Raw genomic sequence first — 25072 nt, 5'->3', positions numbered from 1 at the left:
GCAATTCAACCTCCGGCGCTGGAAACAAGTGACGGCGTGGACGGGGGGGCCCGTCAAAGAAGGGGATGCGCTGGGGTGGAACCCTGCGCAGGCTGTCTATGTTCCGGATGACCGGGGCCCTCAACAACTGACGGCCGCCTCCGCTCCATGGACGGGACGCGGCGGGCCGAGACCGCGCGCGGCGCTACAAGAACGGGGCCGTCAGGAGGCGAGGCCTGCGCTTCGGCGCAACGAGGCCGAATGTTTCCGCTGCGGGCGTAGGGGCCACTACGCCAGAGACTGCTGGGCCCGCTTCCCGGCTCCGCCGCAGCAGGAGGCCTCGGCACCGGTCAAGTCGGCTAAAGATCCTCCGAAACAGGCATGTAGGCACGCACCAGACACTCGGCAAGGCTTTACACCTCACCCATCACCGTCGTTGCGCCATCCTAACGTTGTGGTTAAAGCATGCCCTTCGACGGGGCCTTGTCGCTCGGTCACGCAGTGGCGCAAGTTGGCACGGAGAGTCGTCGCGGCCGCTACGGGCTCGTCCACTGTACCGGGGTCTATACAAGGGGTGGACGTACGCATTTTGGTCGACTCCGGCGCGTCTGCGACTATTATTTCGGATGTCATTTTCCATCTGTTGGGCATCCCGCCGGGGGCTGTGCGTCCGGTTTATGGGTCGTGCGTCGCTGCGAACGGGGGTAGCATGGGTATCGTGGGTCAGGTGGATGCTAAGATATCTATTGGGGATGTGTCGGCCTCGGGTGTTGTGTTGATATCGAGATCTTTGGCGGTTCCTTGTTTGTTAGGCACCGATTTTTTGGCTAAGATGCCCATTTTGATCAAAATCAATGAGAATTGTATTGAACTGCCGGGGGGCCGTCAAATCTCGTTTCTGCCGTCGCCCTGGGGGCGACCTGCTTCGGCCGTACAAGTGCAGGCGCTGTCCGTCGCATCTGTGGACATCCCACCTGGTACACAGATGCTTATACCCTTGCGGTATCGGAAGCCCCTGCCTGATCGGCTAGGAGCAGTAGGGGTCTTGTTGTCACCGTCCGCCACGATAACAACCGGGTTGGCGTTAGTGGGGGCACAGACCATCGTCCGGCCGGATCAATTACCGTTTTTACAGGTGCTTAATGCGGGGGGAGAAAACGTCCGTGTCCCGGCCGGTACGGTTGTGGCACATGCCACTACGGCGTTTGCGACCCATGATTGTCCACATAGCCGGGGAGTTGTTGCTGGGGTTTCCGAGCCAAGGAGTTCGGATGATCGTTGGGTTGCTCATTTATGTGACGGAAATTCTTCCCTGTCCATGAAGCAACGTGGTGCGCTGCGTAAATTGTTGTTGACATATTCCGATGTGTTCAGCTCCGATGATTTGGATTTGGGCCGCACTTCGTTGCTTTACCATCACATTGAGACGGGCGATGCTGCCCCTATTCGATTAAATTCGCATCGGATGAGTCCTGCGGAGCGAGAACACGTACGGGGGGCAGTGGAAGACATGTTGGCTGCGGACATTATATCGCCATCTAACAGCCCATGGGGCGCTCCAGTCGTCTTGGTTAAGAAGAAGGATGGCAAATTGCGATTTTGTGTTGATTTCCGCAAATTGAATAAGATATCGGTGGCAGATGCGTACCCCCTGCCGCGTATGGATGACTCCCTCGACGCATTGTCGGGGGCTAAGTTCTTTTCCACACTGGACCTCTCTTCGGGATTTTGGCAGCTTCCCCTTGACGAGTCCTCACGGGAGAAAACCGCATTCCGTACGCCGCAGGGGTTATTTCAATTCAACTGTCTCCCGATGGGATTGAATGCGGCCCCTGCTACATTTCAAAGATTGATGGAGCTCGTTTTGACGGGGTTGCAGTGGGAGACGTGTCTTATATATTTGGACGATATTATTGTCTTCAGCCGCACATTTGATGAACATTTGACGCGGCTGGAGACAGTGTTCACGAGGATGCGTTCTGCCAAATTGAAATTCAAACCAAAGAAATGTCACCTACTGCAACGGTCCGTCCGCTATTTGGGGCACATTGTGAGTGCTGAGGGAGTGTCCACGGATCCGGAAAAGACGGCGTGCGTCCGGGATTGGCCGACTCCGGCCACCGTGGGGGATGTTCGGCGGTTTTTGGGATTTGCCTCGTATTACCGAAGATTTGTGCCGGGTTTTGCGACGATTGCGAGGCCCTTGCATCTCCTTACGGGTAAAGGACGGAAGTTTGTTTGGGGACAGCCGGAGGAGGCGGCCTTTCGGAGTCTGCGTGATCTATTGGCCACGGCCCCAACATTGGATTATCCCGATTTCGATCACCCATTCATTCTTGATACGGACGCGAGTGACACAGGTATTGGGGCGGTGTTATCACAGTCTAAAGGGGATGTAGAGCGTGTCGTGGCGTATGGTAGCCGAGTCTTGTCTCCTGCGGAAACCCGCTACTGTGTCACTCGCAGAGAACTATTGGCGGTTGTTTTTTTCCTACGGCAATTTCGACCATACCTCTACGGTCGTTCTTTTATTGTGCGTACGGATCATGCGGCCTTGCAATATGCCCTTAAAATTGACCAGCCATCCGGGCAGTTGGCACGTTGGTTGGACACGCTACAGGAATTTTCCTTCCAAATTCAACATCGGAAGGGAGTGCGCCATGCGAACGCTGACGCACTTTCCAGATTACCGCGGCGTGCCCCTTGTAAATGTGAGTCGGGGACGCATAGGTGTTCGCCGATTCCAAACCCCCCTCAGCCGCTTACGTTGGCCGTCGAGAAGTCGGACACTCCGATGGAACCGGGACCGGCTGACGGGGTTTTGAATCTGCCGCGGTCTGTCTGGATCCGGGAACAGATGATGGATGAGTCATTGGTGTCCTTGCGGAAGCGGTCTGCTAGGGACAATGGGAGTCCGAGTACGGCTATGGGGCCGCAAACCGCTCTCCGAGATGGTCTGCTTATGTGGCGGGAGGGGTTCCAGGAACGTTGGCGCCTGGTGGTACCAACGTCCTTGCGATTCGAGTTGATTAGAACCCTCCATTGTGACACTCTCTTACATTTAGGGGTGCAGAAGACCTTGTTGACGTTGCAACGTCATTATTTTTGGCACGGCATGGCGACAGATGTCGTAGGGCACGTGCGCGCGTGCCCTGCGTGTGCACGACGTAAGCCGCCGAAACATCCTTACGTGCCGCCTCTCCAGTCGATTCAGGTGTCTCGAGTCAATGAATTGGTGGCACTGGACATATTGGGACCTTTTCCACCATCGGCGAGGGGTAATAAATATTTGCTGGTAGGGGTTGAGTACCTCTCCCGTTGGCCGATGGCCTGGCCGTTGCCCGATCAGTCGGCCGCGGCCATTACCGACGCCTTTTTGTTTGGGTATATTATGGATAAGGGGGCGCCTGAGAGACTCCTCACGGACCAGGGCAGGAATTTCTCTTCTAAATTATTGGCGGAAGTGTGCGCGGGCCTTGGGACTAAGAAAGTACGGACATCCCCATACCATCCGCAGACGGATGGTATGGTTGAACGGCTGAACAGGACATTGTCTGCCATGCTTTGCCATACCGTGAGTGAACAACAATCAGATTGGGATCTGCACATCCCCGGGGTGCTTTCGGCGTACAGGATGACGCCTCATGCGGCTACAGGATATTCGCCGTTTTACCTTATGTATGGTCGGGAAAACGTGCCGCCGGTGGATGTGCAATTGGGAACTGGGGTGAAGGGACCTCGTAAACCACTTCCTGAATACATTCAGGACACGGTTCGCCGAGTCACGGAGGCGCGGGAGAATGCCCGCGTGGCTACGGCCAAAGCCCAGGCCCGGAACGAGCGATATGCGCGACGGTCTGAGGGGGAGTGCCCTTGGAAGGTTGGGGACCTAGCCTGGCTTCATTGTCCACAGGTACGTCCGGGGACCTCGCCGAAATTGCACAAACCCTGGCATGGTCCCGTACGCCTCATTGCGGTTCCCAACCCACAGTCAGCACGCGTCCAGATTGGGTCTCGTCGCTGGGTTGTGCATACGTCGCGCTTGAAACCATATGTTGCTCCCTTACATGATGCGTCATCCCCCAATGTTGCCTTGCCGGGGTCTGTTGCTGCTGACTCTCCCCTGCCTGCGTCCATTGATCTTGCTAGAGCGCCTGTCGTACCTGTTCCAGACAGGCCGGCCGTGACATTGCGGGGGACGAGGGGCCCTGCTCGGAGGACGCCTGCCAGGTCTGCGGGACCTTCGAGCCCTGCAGCCCTTCCGACCCAGCTGCGGGCACGGTCACAGGACAAGCCCAAGACTAACTCTTTAGGGACACGGGACGTCGGTGGACTTCCAGCTGCGACAGGGGGATTACCCCCTGTCATTCCTCGACTTTCATCGCGTTCCCGTTCTGCGAGTGGGCCGCCGACCGTCCGGGACGGGCCGGCGACCCGCACACGTTCCAAATCGCTTACGTTTCGTTGATTGTTGCTGTCTTGTTATTTTTTTTTCTTACAGTTGTATTTATTGCATGCTTTTTGTACGTTCGTTGATGTTAATTGCGTTGTTGTTGTTGTTCTTGCTGTTACATTGTATGCTTAGTGTCCTTTAGGGGGGGAAGCTCGGTTCGCCGCATTACGATTTGCTATTGGTCAGCCGAGGTCGGCTGGGATTTTTCTACGGGGGAGGGTGGTGTAATGCGGGCGTAAGCGACCTTCCGGATGTGACGTCACGGGGGGTGGAGTCATGTGACGTGGGTGGAAGGTTCGGGTCCTTAAGCGGGTAAACCGGAAGGGGAAGTTAGTCGGGGTGTGAGCGGAAAAGAGTGAGGCCACGCGGGCGAGTGGGAAGAGGGGGGGGCGCCGACGGCCATCGGGAGCCAACCCCGAAGACAAGAGGAAGCTGCGGAGTGGTGTGCAGCTGCAGAGGAGACAGCCAGAAGGGCTGCGTGTTAGAGGCAGCGGTGTGGCTGCCAGGAGGAGCTGCGGAGAGAGAGAGAGACAGCACGAGGCTGTCAGAGCTGCGGAGGGAGAGAGGGAGACAGCACGAGGCTGCCAGGAGGTGGAGAGAGAGGAGTTGCAGCGAGTACAGCCAAGGGGGGCTGTGTGAGAGAAACAGCAGCGGGGCTGCTGTTGTGGATCGGGCCGACATTGGAGTCAGCACCGTGGAGAAGCTACAGAGTAAAGACAGCCGTGTGGGTGTACAGCACGAACCGAATAAAGGACACTGAGCCAGACATCGTGGTCCAGTCGTTTATTACACATGTTTGACAGTGTTAACATAACAGTGAAACTTCTTGCATTTCTGTTTTCATGCCTGATTTGACTCTTGACCCCCCAGTGCTTGGAGCTGCCGCCCCTGCCGCTGGACGGCCGCCCCTCTAAAGAGCTGGAGAGTGATACATTATGGGAGCCGGACGGTGGTAGCCATGATCTGTGGCTTAAAGGCTTAACGTGTGCACTCATCCGAGGCGGTGCAGCTCGCTGCGACGTCTTGCGTCTGCTCGGGCCCATCTGTGAGGTAAGGGGCTCTGTGTGTTTACAGCCAGCTTGTTTATTGAGCCATTCGAGTGAGTTATCAGGTGGAAAACTTGCCTGTTCTAGATCTTCTAATTTCCGAGAAAATTAAGCACACGTTTTCACCAAGATATTCTCATATGGTGGTGGTGATGATGATGACCCTTCTGCACTCTGGCCCTGCATGCGTGTGTGCTGCGGCTGTAGGCGAAGGCGGAGGTTTGCGAGCGAGTGCTGCCATTGCTGCTGCACGATGCTCTCCTGGGCGACGCTGAGGTCGGTGGCGGCTGGATGCCTCTCATCTCGAGCCACCTCATGAGGGTCCTCCAGCCCCCACGGCGGTCCTCGGCACAGGGCTCCTCCAGGCCCACCACGCCAATGCTCGCTGCTGGAGGTGGGGCCAACCTCCTGCTTTGTGCGATGAGCAATGGATTCTCGATTCTATCTGTGCAATTTTTTTAGTGTTACCCCCTAAGCGTATGCATGGGTTTTCTGTAGCTGCTCCAGTTTCTTCGCGATGCTAAACACTCATAAGTGGATTTGGTCAAACATCCCAAAACAGGGGGTCTTCCTTAAAAAGAGCCCTGAATATTAGTGGGGCTTTTTCTCATGTTAATGGGTTCATACTTTGTAAGTCATTGGACCTATTGATTGATGGAGTGTATTAATTGCTGTATGTGTCGAAATGCTGTTACTATTGTATGTGAAGCTCTTCTGTGCCGATGTGGTCACCATGCAATCTCTTTGAAGATGCATCGGGGGTACATGTGGACCCGGTGTCTGTGCGTTCCGTCCTCCGGGCCATCGGCTACCTGCGTCGCCACCAGCGGTAATGTCGTACACTCATAGTGCGCGCACACACACACACTGCTTACACCACACACACCACACTCTTTACACACACTGCTTACACCACACACACCGCACTCCATACACACACACACTGCTTACACCGCACTCCATACACACACACACACTGCTTACACCACACACACCACACTCCATACACACACACACACACCACACAAAGACAAAGATCCCCCGTATAGCTTATAACAGACTGTTAGGGCAAGTTCTGTTAGCGAGCATCTAAGAAGGCCGGCACGGCACACGAGGGGGTAGGTGGATCAGCACCACAGCCTTTGTCTCCCGAGTGGCTATGTTTACACACCGCACCAGGTACTCAATTTGAGGCTTATTCGACGTAGGGGAGGCTCCGGACCGGTTCAGATAATCGTCACTAGTGTTGGCCGTGAGCGGGAATTAAATTCAGGTCACCGGGTTCGTAGCGCAACATGCTAACCAAAGGACCACTACTCCCCGCCACACCTACAACACACACGCACCTACCAAATCACAACTATTCTCACTACACGCAAAGTTGTGGCCGTTGCTGCCGTGGTTGCGGCCATGTGCATCTGCGTGTGTCAGGCCCAACTCGCAAACGCCCTGGGACAACAACTTCTGGCTGAGTCTCAACCACCTGCAGGTGGCGAGCGCGGCACAGGCGTGCGGGGCGCACTTCACCGCACTGCTCTACGCCGAGATCTATGCCAGCACGCATCGGTACAGCCACAGCACTCGCTCGCTTGCTCAGCCTCGCACACGCGGCAATAGACGGATCGATGTATATTCAGCCAGGTGGATGGTTGTATATGCAATTGGATGGATGGATGGGTGATTATTTGGATATATTGACTAGAAAAGAAGGAAAAGACGCGTACAGACAGAAGGATGAACTGATCAATGAATGGACTGAATCATGGACAGGTACATTTATGAACAGTAGACCTCTAACAATTAACTTCCTGTCTTGCCTGCAGCGATTCAATTAAGTGTCATCATTCTGGATCATGACTAGATTAAAGAATCAATTCTTTTTTGTCTCCTTTTTACAGTGTAATTTGAAAAAAAAATTTGCACCATTGAGCAAATGTAGCATTAACATATTATATGTACTGCATTTGCATTACATGTAAATATTCAATTATTACATAGACAAACAGATGTGTTTCTTGAGTATAAGATTTGATTTTAAGTGATGAATCAATGTTTTGTTATATGCATAATAGCCAGGCAGGTGGACATAGATTGATTGATCAATGGGTAGATAAATTATGGATGTGTGGATATGCCATTTATAGAAAGAAGGATTGACTGACGAATGGGAGGTTGGATGGAAGGACAAAACGGTGGGTGGGTGGATTGATGGATGGACAAAAGAACGGACAAACATATCACCATATGAATTGATTAATAGGTAGACACGAGTACAAACAGATGGATGGACAGATATGCATACACAAAATAGTGTTAGATGGATGTGGAGGTGGACATACTGATAGATGGGTGGACACACAGGTAGTTGGATAATCGGACTGATCGACAGATGAACTGACGGATGGATGCACAGAGAGGTGGGACAGGTGAAAGACAGTCAAACATCTGTGATCATATTACTCAACCACCTCACCATGTCATCCACTCCTGCCATCGTTGATGCAATCTCAGGCCCCAGGATGGCAGCGGTGATTTCAGCGGCCGTTCGAGCCATGATGAGGACAATCACAAGTCGCTGCTGGAGAACATCAGCGAGACAGGGATGGATGAGGCGAACATCAGCCTGCAGGTCATACGATGAGCATAATGTGTGCTTCGTGAATTGGATCAGTAAACGTATAAGGATGAGGATTTGTATTAATATGGTGCTTGCTTAAATGCCTTGGCAAATCAAAACGCCTTATATCACATGTCGTATCAGCCATGTGAATGCCATACTGCAGTCTTACCAATGTGACCCACAGTGGCAGCTGTCGCTTTTGTAGCACAGATTTTACACAGTACCAGCCTGCACGTGGGTATCAGTCTGCCAGTCGGGGGTGACGCTGCAATGTGGCTTTATCCACTTAATGAATTTGCAAGCAATTGATCACATTTTCCAAATTTTCACCATAACGCCAGCAACAAATGGACTGCTCTTGTTCGAGAAACACAGTGGGATCTTTAATGTCCGCCACGAAGCAGATGGCGCAGATTTAAGGATAATACACTCGATATTGTTTGAATATGCTTTTTGATAATGGCTGCCATTAACCTCTTAATGTTACGTGATTGCTCAAGTGACATTACATGCAAAAACATTTTTTTTAAACGTACGGCCCTTTGTCACTCCACTGCTGGATGAAAGCCTCACCACGACATGTCGGTCATGGGGCTTTTTTGATCATATTTCACAAGGCTGGTCAGAATGGGTTGGTGAAGAATGGCAAACCAATATTTTTTTTTATAGTTTTCTCTTTTTACATGTTATTATCGATAACACTAACACAATGAAATTAAAAACCCTGGTTCCAAAATGAGGTTTTTGTTTCCACCGTGTGACTCCAGGATCTGCTGCTGGAGGTTTATAGAAGCATCGGGGAGCCCGACAGCCTGTACGGCTGCAGGCGAGGTCACCCTGTCCATGCCCTGGCCAGGTGATTTCCTCCTTTCCATCATCCAAGCGCTCATGCGAGCACATGCAAATTCTGGCACCATGCGTGTTCTTTTTACTGCTTTCCAACGAAGGTTGAAAGTGTTAATGAATTAGCCATACCTCTCTGCCTGTCTGTCTCTCCGACTATCCATCTCTGTCTATCTATATTTTGAACTATAAAACCTTGCTGATCTCGTCAGGAGCATAAACCATCATGCTAAATCTGATCATTTTCATAGCGGTTTTTGGCTAGCCATCGAATAAAGACGGCCACTGTATCGTGCAGTTTCAGATGCACTTCTACGGGGACAGTCTGGAACACCCGGTATTAGGAAGCCACTGGAGCTATACACTTTTAAATCTAGATTTAAAACTAATTTCTTTAGTACTGCTTTTTGTTTAGTTTGTCCTTCCCCTGCACCTCCGATTAGCACCGTTGACTACGTACAGTGCGATAGAAGTTTAACATACATACATCTGTCTGTCGGTCTGTAGCTGTGGATCATGATACATCTCGTAAAGATGATCGAATGTAAATCACTTGTTTTAGTTTAAAGTTCATTACTATTTAGGACTTGCGCTATAGAAAACTGGCCAAAACGGAAGGTGCCATTGTTATTATTGCAAATTAATACTTTCGTGGACAAATACATATTGCAAAGCATTACAGAAGCCATGCACTTCCATGAGTTTGTTTCATTATTTCTCATTAATGAAGATGCCAACCCATGTCAAACTGGGTCACGCAATTATAATACTAATTTACAAGAGAGTCAATTTGAGATTGAGACTTATAAGATAAACCTTGAAATTGATTCTGAATTCCTCATACTTGTTTATATGTGTGTCGTGTGTGTGTGTGTGTGCCCTGCTGAAGGGTGCGCACCTATGAGCATGAGGGGGAGTGGGAGAAGGCACTGGGAGTGTATGACCTTGACACGGCGTTGCCCATGGGCGTCAGGCAAGCGGGGATCTTACAGGTACCGGTGCCAAATGGCATTTCAAATAAAAATTCCCCCCCCCGCCCCTACCCACTTCATTGACCTTTACACTTTGGATCCTGCAAGTTCTGGAACTGGGCCTCACTTCGCATTAGAAGTTCCCCTGCTGCTTCACCTCCACATTCACCTCCACATTCACCTCCACATTCACCACATTCACCTCCACATTCACCTCCACATTCACCTCCACATTCACCTCCACATTCACCTCCACATTCACCTCGGATCCTGCAGGAGCACACTTTGGACTCCATTCACAATAAAAGTGTGCCCGTGCACATTTTAGTCATCTGTTCATCTCAGATCCTGTAAGTGCTGGTGCTGGACCCCACTTCATATTAAAAGTACCTTCTGTTCACTTTACCCATCCCTTCACCTAGGAAAGTGTTGTAGGCTGCTGCGGGGCTATACTGTCAGCAAAGAACAGTGTAGAAAAATGCATTACACTGCCTACACTGCCCACCTTCATCAACCCACACCAACCAGTGTGGTGAAATATGGTTAAATGATCCCCACAACCCGCACTGCGGGATAAGGCCTCATTCAGCAATGGGTTCATAATAGGGCTATCCATGTACATCATAAAGACAATCGTCATCCCCTGATGACGATTGCTTGTGTTGCGATCGAAACGTCGTAATATTTTATTATTTTTCTAACTACGCGGCTTTACTTATGATTGCACTCTTGTTGGAGATCATCGACAGAGTGATGCTGTTATTTACCATAAGGAAGCCTAAATTAGTCTCAAAACCTGTTGTCACGATGTTGGTTCGGCCGACTGAGCATTGTCTCTCTTTTTCAGAAGCAAACTGGCCACAAATGAAGTGGCTTATCATGTGGAATTTATCGCATCCAAATACTCTCAATGCATGTTTCTAAAAGTGGAGGGAAAAACCGAAGAACATGCAAACTGCAAACATTTGTGTGTCAGGGTCGGGATCGATCGAACCCATAACCTCCTGCATACCAGGCGATGGAGTTAACATCTCGCCACCGTGGCAGGGGAGCCATGCAATGGAACATTTGGCCAGTATTGTTAACGAGAATTTGGCCCGTGCAAGGAAGCTGGAGTAGTACCCGGTGCGTGTTCACTGGGAGCAGGCGCTGCAGAACTGCGGGCTGGACTTGGTGCTGCAGCGATACCTTCGAGGCCTGGAGGAGGAGTCGCCCGAGTGCAGCGCGGACCTAGAGGAGATGCGCTACCAGGCAGCCTGGCGAGCGGGCCAGTGGGACCGTCAGCCCAGCTCTCGGTGACACTCGCACACACTCGCACACACTCGCACACACTCGCACACACTCGCACACGTACGCACACGTACGCACACGCGCACACAAGATCAGCTCATGTGCAGTAATGGAATCAATTATTGCACCACGGGACAATGAGAGATGGAAATGGTGTGGGGAGACCTTAATCCAGCAGTATGATGATTATTTCCATTGGTTCTTATAATGGCGATGTCATCAACTCACTCGAGAGGGCTTATATATTGTCAATTTGTTTTTATGCCTTAATTTCTCCAATTCAGTTTACAGAAAATATCTTATGTTGATGTAGCGTTGGTAAGAGCAAATCTGTTTGACTGACTCCTCCTTTGATTTGTATTTTGTTACTTTGTTCATGCAGCCTCGATATAGCTGTTCCATCTTACAAATGGTTTTGATCATGTCTATGTATGTTTAACACGTAGGCTTTCGCGACCAATATCCATAATACAGGTGTTTTGGGTTAGATCGCGTAAATATATAAATGTGTCGTTAAACCCGACCACCATCCGACACAAATCTTACTAATTGGCTGTGTTGGGTGGTGACGGGTTTAACGACACATTTCTATATTTACGCGATCTCACCCAAAAAACCTGTATTATGGATGTCTATGTGTTTTATTAATGCCTCGGTTTGTGAGAGCTTAGATGACTAAATTAAAAGTATTCACTGAAAATAGAATCAAATGCCCTTACATAATCTCCGAAAGGCCAGGCATAATTGTATTTGTTATTGATTTGTGTTATCTACGATCTGACGAATGGTAGGTTTGTGTCATGGTAGAAAACCCTTTTATAAATCCAGCTTGCTTATATGATTGGTTGGCCTTTCAAACGTCTATTAATCATAATATTTGTTTTGGGTTAGATAGCGTAAATATGTAAATGTGTCAGTTTAACACGTAGGCTTTCGCGACCAGTATTATTCATAAAGGTTTTTGGGTTAGATCGCGTTGTTTATAAATGTGTCGCAACCCTCCACTACCCGACACGGCCAATCAGTAAAAATGTGTCACGTTTTATTAAAGACAAATAGTTCACTACTTTAGCCCACCGGTGTGTTGAAGAGTGAATCCACAACATTTACAATTTGAGTACGACGTTTCGCTGGAAATTACATCCAGCATCTTCGGGCGATTTACCAGAAGAGTGAAGCCATCCACCTGCTTCCTGTCTTAAATAGTGCAGGATGACGTCATCATTGTTGAACCCCATCAGGATTCGAGATCCGAGGCGGGGGTGTATGCAATTATGTAATAGATCAATAATCAGCCACTTAGCATGTGATGCACCTGTAAGGAATTGTAATGTGTTGTGTTTTACTTAATAATACGATTCCAGGCTGTGCCGAGTCTGTAGCTATCACAGCGGTTGAAATTATTTGAATTATTCTCAATTTCCATTGATTCTATAACTAATATTGGCCAGTAATAATTAGTTCTACATAACACTTCAACGTTATCAAAATCAATTGAATGTCCTTGTTGACAAGCATGCTCTGCCACTGCTGACAGCTGTGTTTGGGAGAATTTAATGTTCCTCTGGTGTTCTTTTAGTCGATATAGAGGCGTTTCTTTATAAGGAACGAAACAGGCGGAGGACTTCTCCACAAATCTGCCGCCTGATGAAGCTTGTTGTAATTACTGGCGAAACGTCGTACTCAGATTGTAAATGTTGATGCTTGGCTCTCCAGCACACCGGTTAGTGCTGTACTAGTGATGAATTGGCACGTTCTGTTTACGCGACAACCCTTACTAGTTGGCTGTGTCGGGTGGCGTTGGGTTTTAACGACACATTTATATATTTACGAGATATAACCCAAAAAACCTCTTATGGATGATATTGGTCGCGAAAGTGTACGTGTTTAACTGTCTATTATTTAGTTCCATGTAGCTGTGGTGCAGTGGTTAAAACGCTGTGCTCTAAACCCTTGAGTTCAACTCCTGGTCACGGCTTGGCGAGTTACATCTGGGTTCCTTCTCACCAACCTACACTGAACCGGCGTGGTACAATATGTTCAAACAACCCAACGACACACATGGTGTGAGGAGGTTTCTTTCAATACACTGTTGGATAAAGTGCTGTAATTATAAATGTGTTTGATGGGAGTAAAAGCCCCTGCGGGCTGTAATGTTAACCGGCAGGGGGCGGGAGGGGTCTTGGTGTGCATGTGTGTGTGATCAGCAGGTCAGAGCCCCGCAGCCTGGGCTACCACGAGTGCCTCTACTACAGTCTCCAGGCTCTGCACGACCGCGAGTTCAGCAGCTTCACCCAGCACCTGGCAGCAGCACGGTGAGACGCACAGCCCACACGGCGGCCACAGCCGGTGTGAGATGGTATTTACATGCCGGGGTCAGAATACTACACGTGGTTAGGGTATCTGCCAAATGGTTTCTTACAACCTTATTAAAATTGTCTCTTGTTTCTATCAAGGAGCAACACTCATAGGCTAACTCCCAATATCATGGGAAAGGAGTGAAAATCATTTATCAGACTGGCACCACCACTGCCAGCATACGGATTTCTTCTACTAAAGTGCATTCGGGCCACTGCTGCTGCAGCAGCCCTGCCCTGACAGCAAGTGTATCATCACAATCGCAGCTCCGGATATGCAGTGTACTGGGTGCTCTATGCATTAAAAAATACATGAATTATATTTGGAATTTAGATTCAATGCTTAATTATATGCAGAGCAGTTATTGTACGGCTTGAGTTTGCATTACAGAATAACAGTTGTAGCATGCATGGAGAAGGAGCCCGCGACCCATGTTCCTTGGGACCCCCGAGGGCGCGTTTGCTAACCAGCACCGCTAGACTACAACGGTTATATCTTTGTTTTGGGATGTAATGTGCAGTGCTTTGTCGATCCACTTACCTGGAGCGTGTTGCCGCACTGCCTCGTGCCAGGGTGCAGGAGATGCGTGAGCTGAGCGCCCTCAATCTGGAGTCGGTGCACGCCGTGTACCCGGCGCTCTGCCGCCTGCGCTCGCTCAGCGAGATGGAAGCCGCTGGACAACGGCTGTACAGGTTTCGCTCGTTTCCATTTCATTATTCAGTTGTCTTATTCCCCCAGTTATGGTTCAGTTGCGTTGTTATTGGTGGCGGGTTTTTTTCATGAGACATAGAGCTGTTTCAACGTGGAATGCTCACGGCGAGTCTTGGGATGTTAGTCTAAGCTCTGTTTGACAAAGATCAATTTCTTATTAATGAACAATACACATGTATCATGATATCTACTGTTGGATGGAATCTCCCCATGGGTTATTTGACCATTATTCACCATGCTATTCAGTGTGAGTTGTTGACGGCCCTTATAAGGCACCACGTAACCCCTCAAGCCCGATGACCTGGTGGTCAGCAATCGAAGCTCTATCCAGATGCAACCTGACTTAACTTCCCAGATCTGGTGAGATTGGGTGCATGCTTGGTGATTTAGTCCCAAAATACTTTTTGTGCCTTCCTGTGCGCAGTATGTTGCACCCCTTGTGTTTTGATTAATTTGTATTTTCTCATTTTTATTCGTACACTGCTCGAATTCAAATCCACCTCATAATTATTGTTGTTGATGTGGCAACGCAAGCGCTGGGCCCGACGTGGACGCGCTGGCGCCGCTGCAGGACTCGTGGCGCCAGCAGCTGCTGGTGCTGCGGGAGACCGACTTCCGCTACCAGGAGCCCGTGCTGTCGCTGCGCACGGCGCTGCACCGCCAGGCGGCGCCCGAGAGCACGGGGGCCCTCGTCGACCATCTCACGGAGCTGGCGCGGCTCGCACGCCTCGCCGGAAATACACGCGTGCGTCCCCCGCGTCTCTGTCTGCCTCCGTGTCCCCGTGCCCTTTTTCTATGTGTGACCGTCTCTCTTCCATGTCCATCTCTACATTTGTCACAAAGGGTGTGTCCCTTTGGGGAGCGGTCGTGTCACGGTTAACAGGCTGCGCTACGAACCCGGCGACCCGAACCTGGTCTTGGGTCTCCCCTAGGTTGACTAAGCCTCAAATGACTACCTGGTGTGGTGTGTAAACATCGCCACTGGGAAGGCAAAAGGCGGTCTGACGTGGTGCTGGTCACTCGCCTCTCCGTGTGCCGTGCCGGCCTTCATAGGTGTTTGCTAACAGCACTTGCCCCAACAGTCTGTAAAGGCTATACGGGGGATCTTTGTTGTCTGGAGGTTCAACATTCCTACGTCCATCCACCTGTGTTTTTGTCTGTTCTGTCCACATGTGAGTGCCTGGGGGCATCCGTCTTCTATTTTCCATCTGTCTTGCAAATAAAATACCACTACCGTTATTATCCTCACCAACAATCATTAAGAACGATTATCAACATCGCCTGTATCACTGTCATTATCCATTCCTGTGCTGTCGTACTGCCGTTGAACCACAGGTGTCGGAGAGGGCGATACAATCAATCAGGCAGTGCCCGAGACGCCCACACGGGGTCCATGCCTGGCAGGTGGAGGATGCTGAGATGTTTTGGGCCAAACAAGAGCAGGGCCGGGCAATGGGCATCATGAAGGGCCTCCTGGGAACACTTAAAGCCCAGGTGCTGCCTCCTTACTCCATGCGACTTCAGAGACACTTAAAGTCCTATAGACAGCAGAGGGGCTAATGGAGCAAAACAACTATTAATGAGACGTTAAAAATGGGACAAAGAATCGAATCTTGAATGAAAGTGCGGCTGTAAATGATGACTTGGATCGCTCGTTTGGTGTAATGTTACACCCATTATATTCAACCAATTCCTTAATTATGTTGTATTTTAATATGCAGAATGAAAACTAAAATGAGCAGAGGAAATCCCATGCATTTAATGAGAAAAACATTAAAACTGCACTCTATAGACTGCCTGTTAAAAACGTCCCACATTTAATATTCTGTAGGATTAAAATCAAAATTCATAATCAACGTTTTTGGGTTTAGATCGCGTTATTTATAAATGTGTCGTAACCCTCCACCACCCAACACGGCCAATCAGTAAAAAAGTGTCACGTTGACAAAAGACAAATAGTTCACTGCTTTAGCCCACCGGTGTGTTGAAGCCACAACATTTACAATTTGAGTACGACGTTTCGCTGGTAATTTCATCCAGCATCATCGGGCAATTCGGGAGACACAGCAGAGCCTCACCATTCTGGCGAATTGCCCGATGATGCTGGATGCAATTACCAGCGAAACGTCGTACTCAAATTGTAAATGTTGTGGCTTCAACACACCGGTGGGCTAAAGCAGTGAACTATTTGTCTTTTGTCAACGTGACACTTTTTTACTGATTGGCCGTGTCGGGTGGTGGAGGGTTACGACACATTTATAAATAACGCGATCTAAACCCAAAAACGTTGATTATGAATAACATTGGTCGCGAAAGCCTACGTGTTAAACTAAAATCAAAATGTTACCATTTATTCGAGTCATATGCTTATGATCTACCAATAATACATTTATGCCGATTCAATGAAGGAGAAGGAACAAGACAACACATACGAGGGCAGACGATACGAATGAGACAAACACAAAACAAATGTTGATTTGACTGTTCTATTTCGATTTAAAGCTTTCGTGACTGCAGGGATTCATCTTCTTGGTTCTTTCGGTAAAGTCACGTAGAAGGGAAGTAATAAAATAATAAAAATAAAACATAATTAAACAATTCTCACGACGTTTCGGCTACAACGCAAGCAGCCGTCTTCAGGTGAAGAATGAGACACTACCAAGCTAGGATCTTATATATAAGCTGGGTTGGAGGTGGAAGAGCGCCTTAACAAAAAGAATGTGCATATGAATATGCTAAATTCCTCTTCATATGCACATTCTTTTTGTTAAGGCGCTCTTCCACCTCCAACCCAGCTTATATATAAGCTCTTAGCTTGGTAGTGTCTCATTCTTCACCTGAAGACGGCTGCTTGCGTTGTAGCCGAAACGTCGTGAGAATTGTTTTATTATGTTTTATTTTTATTATTTTATTACTTCCCTTCTACGTGACTTTACCAAAAGAACCAAGAAGTTGACTGTTCTAATCTAATCGCAAAACGGTGGGGGGCGGTTGTGGATTCATTAATGTCCAGTTAGCTTGCTCCATGCGGCCTAGTTGCACGCTCCATGTGGCTTTGCCGTGCACTTGCAGGTGGCAGGCGAGTGTGCGAAGGAGCTGTTGGCACTGTACGCCGAGTGCCTGGGCCGCTATGGACACTGGCTGGCCGAGACGTGCTCGGAGAGCCCCTCCATCATCCTCAGCGAGTACCTCGAGAAGGTGAGGGCCTTTCTTTTAGAATCTGAATAATTTTTTTATGCTGGAGGAATCCGTCGAGCTAGAAAGCTCTTTTTCACAGATTTTAAAATACACGTGCAAATATTACGTAGGGGTCGACACACTTTGCTACAATCCCTGCGACAAGTGTTCGATTCCTGGCTACCCATGACATCATTGAAAATTGGTTTCAGAGCCTGTTGTGGGCCGGCTCTTGGGTACTTCAGCCTTAACTGAGTGCCGGGTGCAGTGTGTGAACGACCGCAATGGTCAAGCACAAGGATGGTTGGGCATATCGCCGGCCAAGATTTCCACTTCGGCTGGCAGTGGCAGCCTCAATAGATGTTTGCAACCCAACTTTAATTACTGCACAATCAGTATCATTAATTGGGTGAAAATCTCGCAAATATTGTGAATATTTTCCATGATGGTGTTTTGGTGAAAATGGCTGGCATTTTGAGGCATCATAAAAGTGCAACTATATTCTGCTAACACACACAAACATGCTTCTTTGAATACACTTTTTGCTGACTGTTACATGAGCAACAATATTATTGTATTATTGCATCAGAGGTTCCGTATTATTTAGACTGTCACTATGATATGGTTATGTAAGTGGAAATTATATATGAGGTACCCACCCTATTTCTATGTTACACAATGTTTAGTCAGAAAAATGTAAACAAGGTAAAAATACAGCAATTTTAACGGTTTTATATTTTGTTCTCTCAGTTTAGTTGCTACATTTATTTAGGATGCAACGTTTTCACCATACCTGCATCTCTTTTTTATGGTGTCTCCTCCCTCTCGCATCTTTGCAAGAGTCCCTTCATGGTAATATCTTACATCCACCTGGCACCTCCACTTCCCCATCCCTGTGCCGCCCCTCTATGCTCCCCCTCCGTCTGTGCGCCACCCCTCTGTGAAGCATCATCCATCTTCGTGCTGCCCCTCTACGCTGCCTCTTCCACCTTTGTCCCGCCCGTGCATTACTGCCTTCCTGGCACCCACCCCCCTTTGCCCATCGTGCCCGCCTACAGGCGGTGAGCGTGGCGGAGCGTGCGTGGGGCGATGGCAGCGGCGGCAGCGACATGGGCGAGAGCGAGGGTGGCCGCGTGTGCAGGGCGGCGCTGTACCTGTCGCTGGCACGCTTCGCCGACGCTCAGCACCGCAGCATCGTGGCGTACATGCGCTCGGCCGAGTACGAGAACAAGCGAGCTCTGCTCCGCAAAGCTAAGGAAGACGTCACCCTCTTACAGTCTCTCAAGCTGCAGCCATCCAGGTGAGTCGGCTGTGCAGGTGGACGGAGGCGGGTGCTGTGTACCTTGCCAATCGGTCTCTCACTAACAAGTTCCGTTAAGCACACGGTTAGACTGGAAGACCAGTCTCTGCTTGGGTCTTTAGACAATTGACTGAAAGACCAAATCTCTTAGTGGTCTTCAGAAATTTAGCTTAGATGTATCAATATGTAGTGAGCGGCTTCCGAGACACGTCGTGTAGAAGGCTTCTTACTTATTGGGAACACACTGGGCGATACATTTATGTAACGCAGCTACACATAGCCGACCCTATCACACAACCCCATCGTCGGCGTCCAACTACGTAGCTGTCCGACTAGTGCAGCGACGGCAATGATGAGAGCCTTGCAGGAGATCAGCCACGTGGTCGGACGACGAAGAGAGATGACAGCGAGCAGCGACGCAGCCAGGACCCAGGACCCGCAACAGCTGTCACCCCAACCGTTGGGAAAGAACCATCTGAGGACCCAATCAAAACCATCACCTTGCCATACATAGCAGGGGTCACCAAATATAACTCCAAAATTATGAGCAAACAAGATGCAGATTCGATTTAACACAGGACATACAATTTTGATCTGGTCCCATCTGTGAAGGATGTGATCCCTGACATGCAATACTCCGGCGTCGACAAACTAAGCTGTGTCTGTGGCAGTAGTTACATTGGGGAAACTAAGCGACATGTCTCGGACCGAGTTCGTGAACATAAGGCAGATCTGAAACACGGTAGGACCAATACCTCGGCCGTGACTGATCATTGTTTTAATGTGGTGGGCTCACACGAAATTGATTTCTCTAAGACGAAGGTACTTTGCAAACCCACTGGTCATCAACAAAGATTCGTTCATGAACCCATCCACATATACAGACACAGACACAACTTCAATGGAGAAGATAGGTATAAACTGAGTAATCATTGGAAGGACGTTATTAACCAGTTTAAGTCATAACTGGCTGTGATGTTCCCATCCTACCACTTTCCGACGTTAGTTGTTATTTTCGGCACTCTGATTTGACATTAGCAGGTTAAATTTCCCACCCTAACACAGCCACCTCGCGTGGCGAACTCAACGTTGCTGCTCTCCGATCTCACATTAACATGCTAATCTCTCACATTAACACGCTAATCTCTCACAGTAACATGCTAATCTCTCACAGTAACATGCTAATCTCTCACATTAACATGCTAAACGCTCACAGTAACATGCTAATCTCTCACAGTAACATAGCCACCTCCACGCCCTTGTCGTGGAGGTCGCTCTCCGATTTCCCATTAACATGCTAATCTCTCACAGTAACATTACTAGCCTCGCCCACTTCGTTTATGACCCTTGGGCTACAACCATTTTAAACCTTTAAAACAGTTTGCCTCAGCAGCTTTCCGCCTCTCTTTTCTTCCTGATGACGAATGCTTGTGTTGCGATCGGAACGTCGTAGTTTTTTATTATTTTTTGTTATTTTCTTTGAACCTATCTACGTGACTTTACCGAAAGGCCCAAAGAATAAAAGGGGATGTTCGTGTTTTTGTGAACGATGCAGGCTATGCAGGGGCCGCTTGTCCTTGTCTGTGCGTGTCCCCAGGTACATGGTAAAGCTGCAGCGCGAGTGCGATCTGGACGAGCGGGAGCTGCTGTCGCTGCGGCAGGACCGTGAGCGCTTCCTGGTGGAGGCGCTCGTCAACTACGTGCGCTGCCTGCGCAGCGGCGGGGCGCACGGGGAGGCGCGCGCATTCCGCCTCGTCTCGCTCTGGCTCGAGAACTCGGCGGAGCAGCAGGTCAACGACGTCATGCGGGTGAGATTTCTGCGTGCGTGAGGACACGCGGGTGCTCGAGCACGCGCGCTAGAGCACGCGCGCTAGAGCACGCGCGCTAGAGCACGCGCACGCACACGAGCACACTGCTGTGATTTTCCCCAGTGTTTTTTTTTGTTACAAACAATTGCTTTCCTAAATTTTATCCCAATTGTGCTCTTCCTGACATAACCCTGAACAGTGGCATAATCACTGTCAACATAATCAGAATCAATTGTGGCATCATTTGCAGCATCAGTAGCAACAACATCTTCAATACCATATTTTCGTAATATCATCTATTGCCATAAGTATCACCATCATTACTATAATATTGTTTTTTTTAATTCAGACATTTTTCCCTATGGTGATCCTGATTGTGCTATTGGTGTCATGACTTAAGATGGGGGATCCATTCAGTGCAAACCTGCGTGTTAGAGAACAGCGTTGTGAAGTAGATATCAACAAGCTACCTCTGAGATCCCTTCCAGTGACCTCGAGTTCACAACATTAGGGGGCAAAACTTCCCCACCACGACCTTTGCCCCACTTATTTAATGGGACAGTATTCCTGGTATGCATACTATGAGTTGGGTAAGCAAACGAACCCTATGACATACTGGCCAAGTACTTCCCGCAAAATGGAGGTGTAATTCCAGGATATGGGGAATTAATCCTATGTTTAATATAGATTTTAAATGCACTAGTTAACTGCTACACAGTATATGTTTATTTAATGCGCAAGAATACTATTATGTCGCATATAATTTATATAAATGCACAGAATACATTAAATCGTATGCAATTTATATTAAATGGAACTTAATATGTTACGTAGTATATAAATCATATTAAATGCAATAGACTACCATTCTGTAATAAATTAAAACCTTTATTCATACAGCAATTTTTTTAAACCCATTTTTAACACTGATTTCACCCACTGCCACAACCATTGCCACCCTCATCCTTGTAAATCGTCACAGACGGGCGTGACAGACATCCCTCCGCACAAGTTCCTGCCGTTGATTTACCAGCTGGCGGCACGCATGGGCACCAAGATGGCGGGCGGAGAAGCCTTCCACAGCATCCTGCAGAAGGTGAGGGCGGCTGACACTGCCGTGTAGGGTTGTCGTGATATGGCGATGCTAAGGAATATCGTGAAACTAGATATGAATATAAACAGCAACAGTTGTCATCAGAGCTCTGCTGGCCATTACTTTAAATGCGTTTTGGCAAGAACGAAGTTGCAAAGTTATGTTGGACAACCTGGGCCACACAGCCTTAGTATGTTTCTACAGGAAAAGAGCAGTTTTTTTGGTTCGATATTCTTTAAACACTTGCATATGCAAAGATAAAGATCCCCTGTATAGCCTGTATTAGACTGTTGGGGCAAGTGTTGTTAGCAAGCACCGATGAAGGCTGGCATGGCACACAAGGGGGTGGTTTGATCAGCACCGCCTTTGTCTCCTCGGTACTGAGGTCCACACACCGCACAAGATACTCTTTTACAGCTCAGTCAATTTACAGGAGGCCCAGTTCATATATTGACTGCTGATGTTTGCCATGGCTGTGATTTGAAATCAGGTCTTTGGGTTTGTAGCCTATTGTGCTAACCACTACGATGCCACTGCTCCTCACAACACACACAAAGACAAACGTGGATCCATCAAAACCGTTTCTCCCCGTCCCCCCCACCAGCTCATCCTGCGCGTGACGCTCACGCACCCGCACCATGCGCTGCTGGTGGTGCTGGCGCTGGCGAACGCTGGCAAGGACGAGCTGCTTCAGACAGTGGCAGCCAGGGATGGTGCACGCGGGGGCAGCCGCTTGAGCCGGGGAGATGGCAGGGGGTCCTCGGCCCCTAGTGACGACGTAAGCGCTCGCAGTCTCATCTGTATGTACGTTGTTTTCCAGCTCTTTTTTCAGAAGCCGCAAATGACAGCTCTACAAAGTGGAATTTTAAAGTAGCTACATACTCTAAATGCATATTTCTAAATGTGGAGGAAAAAACCGGAGGACCCAGAGAAAATACACACGACCACGGGGAGAACATGCAAACTCCAAGTATACAGGTGTCAAGGGTCAGGATCAAACCCACGACCTCCTGCATACCAGGCGAGGAAGTTAACATTTCACCACCGTGGCACCCACTTTTGAAGCCATGGAGAGGACCGCATAACCCTGACCCTAAACGAGACCATCGCAAATACCCTGACCATTGCTTTAAGCCAGACCATAGCGATAACCGGATTGATACCCTAACTCACAGTTATACCTCGACCATAACTCTACTCTGTTACAATTCATCCCATTACTCAGACCATATCTTTAACCCTAACGCAGCCTTTATCAATATTTAGACACGAGCAGGAACCTGCGAAACTTCCGCAAGGATTTGGGCAGTCCCCGAAGACGTACACACATAAACACACACTGACTTTCACATGTGCACACAAAGACACAGATCCCCCGTATAGCCTTAATAGACTTTATGGACAAGTGTTGTTAGCGAGCAGCACATCTGAAAGCCGGAACGGCACACAACAGGGTGAGTGGTCAGCACCACGCCCGGCCGCCTTTGTCTCCCCAGTGGCGTTGTTTATACACCAGGTACGCATTTGAGGTTAAATCAACCTAGGTCCTAGGGGATAATCATGACAGCTGTCAAGGTACACACACTCACTTTCACATGCACACAAATACAAAGATCCCTCGTATAACCTGATGATGGACGCTTGTGTTGCGCCCGAAACGTCGTGATTTTTTTTTTTTTCTACCTACGTGACTTTACCGAAAGAACCAAAGAGTATGGATTCCTGCAGTCACGAAAGCTTCAAATCAAGAATCAACAGACTATTAGCGAGTAGCACTTAATGAAGGCCGGCATGGCACACAAAAGAATGGGTGACCAGCACCAAGCAAGACCACTTTAGTCTCCCCCATTGACGATGTTTACTACACACACCGCACCCAGGTACTTATTTGATGCTGAGTCGACCTAGGGGAGGCCCAGGAGCGGTTCAGATAATTGTCACTGGAATGAAACTCGGCTTGACAGGTTTCTAATGCAGCGTCGCGCTGAGCTCTACACTACCGCTCCGTGTAGCCTTAACAGATTGTTGGGGCAAGTGCAGTTAGTGAGCACCTACGAAGGCTGAAACGGCACACTAGAGGGTGGGTGGCCAACACCATGCCTGACCGCCTTTGTCTCCCTAGTGGCGATATTTACACACCGCACTAGGTACTCATTTTAGGCTGAGTCGACCTCGGGGAGACGATCTCGGGTGCGATGATTGTCACGGGTTGGGCGTGAGGGAGAATCGAACTCGGTTCGCTGGGTTCATAGCTAACCGCTATACTGCCGCTCCTGACATACACACAAACACAAAACACATACACAAAACACACGCACGTGTACACACACTCTCAACAAACACACTCACAGCAGTAATGTTAGGACTTAACAGCTGGCGGAGGATCGCTCCGCCAAACCAAAGCTTGGCGGTTCGTGTCGCCAGTGCGAGTAGGTGTTTGCAAGTTCTGTTGAAACAGTTACTTCACAGAATGTGTTATCTACGTGTTGTCATAAGTGGGGCTTTCGTCCAATGAGTGTGTCGACGTACGATCATTAATTGGACCAGTGAACGGGCAGGGACTGGCCATAGAGTGGTATGGCAGTGAGTTGCAAATAATGTTGCATTTTGCAGCACAGGAATATTAATTATTGCATGGATAGGGTGTCTCACACTCTTTGGGTCTTTCGGTAAAGTCACGCAAATGGAATAAAAATAATAAAACATCACGACGTTTCGATCGCAACACAAGCAATCGTCTTCAGGTGAAAAAATACAGCAGGAGGACTGCTGAGGCAGGAGAAATATCGCGGCAGAGTGTCTCACCTTTGTTTTAGCATCGAAAGTTTGTATCATAACGTTGACAGCTAATTGATACTTGAGGCAACGCTCAGCGAGCGGCCAGTATAAAATTGCGAAGCATCAAATTATGTTAACGAGTCCTGTCGCGCACGCCGATTGGTTGCGGTGCGTAACGTCACCGCGACCAAGCAGCCAACCAGAGGGGCAGGATGTTGCTGGAAAAAAGTGTCTTAGTGTATTATTATTTAAGATTACTCTAACCCTAACCCAACCTGCAGCTTTACCCAGACACTACCGATTCATAAGAGTGCATGTACATTATTAGTGCCAATACACTACCGCTCGTTCCTATCTTAAGAACTCTAGTGCATGTGTACGAGTTCCTGCGTTTGTGCATATCTGTGTGTTTGTTGTGGACAAGTGCAAGTGTGCCGGCGAGTGTGTTGCATGTGTGCATGCGCGTTCGTGGGCAGGATCGCGTCAGGGCGACGCGGGACCTCGTGGAACAGGTGCGAAAGCAGCAGCCTGAGCTGGTGCGTGACACGGAGAAGCTGTGCGACGCTTACATCGTGCTCGCCAACATGAACGCCGAGGCCTCGCGCAAGCAGACGAGTGAGCACCTTTGATGACTTGGGGAAGCCC

The 25072-nt window shown here is 48.9% G+C and overlaps 1 protein-coding gene across 1 annotated transcript in view; it reads left to right on the top strand.

Annotated features, from left to right (window-relative positions):
• The window catches only part of ATM (ATM serine/threonine kinase), a 77516-nt gene that overhangs the window by 41322 nt on the left and 11122 nt on the right, over positions 1–25072 (top strand). The window contains exons 37-54 of the mRNA XM_078878163.1: positions 5303–5482; positions 5686–5872; positions 6229–6307; positions 6910–7044; positions 7990–8107; positions 8866–8954; positions 9831–9933; positions 11059–11207; positions 13410–13517; positions 14133–14252; positions 14806–15016; positions 15607–15765; positions 17344–17469; positions 18507–18748; positions 20346–20556; positions 21539–21652; positions 22254–22427; positions 24904–25042. Coding sequence (XP_078734289.1) covers positions 5303–5482; positions 5686–5872; positions 6229–6307; positions 6910–7044; positions 7990–8107; positions 8866–8954; positions 9831–9933; positions 11059–11207; positions 13410–13517; positions 14133–14252; positions 14806–15016; positions 15607–15765; positions 17344–17469; positions 18507–18748; positions 20346–20556; positions 21539–21652; positions 22254–22427; positions 24904–25042 — 2644 coding nt within the window. The remainder of the gene's footprint in view (positions 1–5302; positions 5483–5685; positions 5873–6228; positions 6308–6909; positions 7045–7989; positions 8108–8865; positions 8955–9830; positions 9934–11058; positions 11208–13409; positions 13518–14132; positions 14253–14805; positions 15017–15606; positions 15766–17343; positions 17470–18506; positions 18749–20345; positions 20557–21538; positions 21653–22253; positions 22428–24903; positions 25043–25072) is intronic.

This window comes from Lampetra fluviatilis, chromosome 50, assembly GCF_964198595.1.
Source record: "Lampetra fluviatilis chromosome 50, kcLamFluv1.1, whole genome shotgun sequence".
In the NCBI taxonomy this organism is placed as follows: Eukaryota; Metazoa; Chordata; class Hyperoartia; order Petromyzontiformes; family Petromyzontidae; genus Lampetra; species Lampetra fluviatilis.
This window is presented reverse-complemented; position numbering and strand designations above follow the sequence as displayed.